At 62.8% G+C, this 3,411-nt stretch overlaps 1 protein-coding gene across 1 annotated transcript; it reads right to left on the bottom strand.

Moving 5' to 3' along the window:
• Positions 1-887: 887 nt before the first annotated feature.
• Positions 888-3,131, bottom strand: ZBTB32 (zinc finger and BTB domain containing 32). The gene is made up of 5 exons (XM_008048276.2): positions 2,172-3,131; positions 1,845-1,918; positions 1,667-1,735; positions 1,396-1,560; positions 888-1,218 (listed from the first exon to the last, which is right to left on the bottom strand). The coding sequence occupies exons 1-5, from the start codon at positions 3,050-3,052 to the stop codon at positions 944-946; spliced, it is 1,464 nt and encodes a 487-aa protein (XP_008046467.1). The 5' UTR covers positions 3,053-3,131; the 3' UTR covers positions 888-943.
• Positions 3,132-3,411: the final 280 nt, after the last annotated feature.

The raw sequence follows: 3,411 nt of genomic DNA, 5'->3' as shown, positions 1-3,411 counted from the left end.
GGCTCCCCCCGCCGGCAGCGCGGGCGCGGGAGCTGGGACTGCGGGGTCCCCCGCGGGACCCAGGAAGCGAGTTCCCGGGTCTCCGGGAGGTGTGGTCCTCGCAGCCGACTCCTCCCATTGTCCTTGTCGGAGCCGGCGGCCCGCATGGACTACCACTCCCAGGGTGCCGCGCGCGGGCTCCGGACCCTGGGAACCCGGAGACGCCGGGGGAGTGCGGCTTGCTCCTGCAGGCGTGGGTGGGGAAGGAGGGCCGCCAAGCGCTGGTCTGGGCTCCGGGCGCGACCCGGCGGTACGGAGAGAGGCGGTGGCGAAGAGCAGGGCCGGAGCACGGGTTCCTCGCCAGCCTCGGGCCGGGCGCCCTCCATGAGGCTCCGCGCGCCCTGTATTGCCGTGGAAGGGGCGAGTGACTTGGGATGTCACAGCCCCACCGTCCCAGGGCCTGCTGCGAAGTTTGCCCAGACTCCGAGCCCTCGCGGCTGGCTTCCTCCGGGGAGCACGGGGCTCTCTGAAGGGTGAAAGTGTCCACACTGCTGGACAGCGGACGCATGGCCACCAGGGGCCGCTACAGGACAAGGGGCAAAGCTGGAGAGCGGGGAAGGGGGCGCGCACAGACTAGACTCGGCATTCTCGTCCAGAAGGGAGAGCACGGGAAACTCTTTATTGTGGTGATGCAGTCGACCCCCGCCACGCGCACACAAACACAGTTAACCTTCATTGGTGCAAACTTCGGTGCCCGCACCCTGCAAGGGGGCTCGCCGGCCCAGGCTTTGGCGACCCGCAGTCGGCCGGAGCGGGCTCTCGGCGCTCTTCCTGGGGCCCATCGGGAACTGAACTTGCTAGGCTGCGCCGTAGCGGTGCCAGGTCTGAAGCCGAGCCAGGCAGCTTTTTATCCTTTACTCGACTATTGGTCTTGGCTGAGGCCAAAGACGCCACCGACACCCCATCAGGTGGTGGGAGAAGAGGGGCGACAGGAAGAAGTCGAGGGTCGAGACGGCCTCGAGGAGGAGTAGAGGAAAGTGGAGCGGATGGTCCATCCCGGCGGGAGCTGGCTGGGCGAGTGGCCGCGCATGTGCGCCTGCATGGAGGCCAGGCTAGGACAGCCGGCCCCGCACAGAGGGCAGCGGTATGGCGCGGCCCCGTGCGTCCGCAGGTGCTTGGTCATAGCCGAGAAGTCCCGGGAGCGCTGAGGACAAAGGCTACAGGAGAAGGGCTTCTCTCCTAGGGCGAGCGAAAGGGGAGGCCGGTGAAGGAAGCAAGAAGGGGCGAAGGCTGGCCAAGCTAGGGGAAGATCGGGCGACGGTGAGGGAGTTTTGTGAGGGCTGGCACAGAGTGCCTCGAGTGGGCAGACGACTGGGGAAGGAGGCAGACAGTTCACGCGGGGCAGGGCGCCCGTACCTGTGTGGACTCGGTAATGCGTCTCCATCTGATGCTTGAGTGAAAACCTCTTTCCACAGACGGAACAAGCATAGGGCCGAGACCGAACAGGAGGGACTGAGGGAGGGTGTTGGAGAGGCTGACAGGCTGCTTTGCCCTCATGACCCACACAGCTTGCAAGGGTGCCTGCAGGGACAGAGAAGTCAGGAGGGCAGGGCCAGGAATTCCAGTAACATCCAGGCAAGAAACCGGGGGCTACGGTGGGGCTGAGGTGTGCCCTCACCCTACTTACCTGTGTGCCCCTGAGCAGACTCTTCCGTCTCCCCGGGGCTGAACTGTGGGGGGCCCTGAGGGAGGGAACCTGGAGGGAGCAGAATGAGGTAGGGGCTCTGCTCAGACGGGACTCCTGGAGCCATACCCCAGAGGAGAAACCGTGTTATAGAGTATATGCAGGGCAGTGAGGGGCTTACCTGGGGTGGGGCTGGAGGAGGCTACCTGGTTCTGGTTCCAGAGCCCTTTGGGAGCATTCAGAGACAATGGGATTCTGGGAGTGGGGTAGGGAAGAATTACTGCCTTGGCAAAACCTGGGAGCTTGGCCCCTGCCTGAAGGGGGGGGTCCTGAGTCCTCCTCAGAGGCTGAGCTTTGGCTTCTCCTGTGGTGGGAGCTTCTTGTCCCATGCCCAGCTCAGGAAATGTACAGTAGAGATAGAGATATGGTACCCTTCCACCCGTCAAAGCTGCCTCTCCTGGACTGCTCCCTCCCAGCCTGGAGGCCTTTCACCAGGCCATTCACTCACCTCTGGTTCCGTGGCCAGACCTGCCAGGCTCCAGTGATGGGCGTGCTATGGGAGAAGGGGGTGCCACACCTGGGTGGCAACAACAAGATGCTCCACAGGGCAGGCTGGTCCTCCCCCAACCAAGGGGCCTCAGCCCACCAGGGCCGGGGGGCGACCCTGGCCTGGAGGAGACCTGGTGGGGGCGGGGGGCCAGGGAACTCCCGCCCGCATTCCTCAGCGCCCTCCGGACTGTCTCTCAGCCACAGGGTCAGTCCCTGCTCCCCATCCGCTCCTCTGTGGCCAAAAGGGGATCGGCTGAGTTTCTCCTCCTTCGAGCTCATCTGCTCCCCCGGACCCTCCTGCATTGTCCCTGCCATCTCAGGGCTCTCTTTCGGGGGCTTGTGCTTCTGCAGCATCTCTTCTTCTCTCCCACCAGTTCTAAAATCCTCTGGTTTCTGCTTCTCTGCCAGGCCCCCCAGTCCTCTCTCAGAATCCCTCGTGGGCTTCTCTGGCTCCTCTTGATGCTTCTTCAGTTCTGGGGCCAGCTCTTCAGCCCTGTGCCTTCGAGCACTCCTGCATGCCTCTTCCAGGGACTGCACCCCCAGTGCCCTGGCCGCCGCCTCAAGGGGCTCCAGCTCCTCAGGCTGCAGCTCTATACTCTCCCCATAAACAAAGTACAGCAGGCGGGCAAAGGTGGAAGGGCTGATGCCTTCTACCAGAGCCCACTGGCCCCTGTGGCCCAGCTGCTCACTCACACCTGCCAGTACCAGGCTGTGGGCAGGGAACTCCTGGCTCCCTACAGTGATCAGGGTGTCACACAGTGCTGGCCGCAGCCTGGCTGCCAGCCGTACTAGCCGATCAGAGCCATAAGGGCTGGGCAGTCTTACGGGGGGAAGGGGCATTTTGCCTTTCCTGGGTGCCAACCTCAGAGGCTCTAAGAGAAAGGCCACAATGTGGGGTCCGTGGTGGAAGGGAGAGGGAGGAACAGTATATTCTCAGGCCTGTGGAGGTGAGGGAAGAAAGAGTGAGTTGCTGGTCCCAGATCAGAGCTCTCTGTCCTGAGTGGAAAACATACACTAACCCAAGAGAGGACCTGAGCTTATCCAGAATCAAAACAGGAGCAAGGGGTAGGGATGGTGGTGGGAGAATGGAAATGAGACTAAATGCAGGGCCAGACGGTTAACAAGAATATCAAGTAGTAGGTTTAAGACAGGTAGGTGAGGCCTGCCTGCCAATTGGCAGTATCTGACTTAAAGGACAG

This window comes from Carlito syrichta, unplaced genomic scaffold (assembly GCF_000164805.1).
Source record: "Carlito syrichta isolate Samal-C Ts95f unplaced genomic scaffold, Tarsius_syrichta-2.0.1 Scaffold123311, whole genome shotgun sequence".
NCBI lineage: Eukaryota > Metazoa > Chordata > Mammalia > Primates > Tarsiidae > Carlito > Carlito syrichta.
Note: the sequence above shows the minus strand (reverse complement) of the source record. Positions and strands in the feature narration are given on the sequence as shown.

Bases quoted from the DNA above. Each gene is read 5' to 3' on its own strand.
- ZBTB32 (XM_008048276.2), bottom strand. From the start codon at position 3,052: ATGCCCCTTCCCCCCGTAAGACTGCCCAGCCCTTATGGCTCTGATCGG. The intron at 1,736-1,844 runs GTAAGCCCCTCA...TGCTCCCTCCAG, and splicing joins CTCCTCCAGCCCCACCCCAG to GTTCCCTCCCTCAGGGCCCC. The intron at 1,219-1,395 runs GTACGGGCGCCC...CGCTCGCCCTAG, and splicing joins GCATTACCGAGTCCACACAG to GAGAGAAGCCCTTCTCCTGT.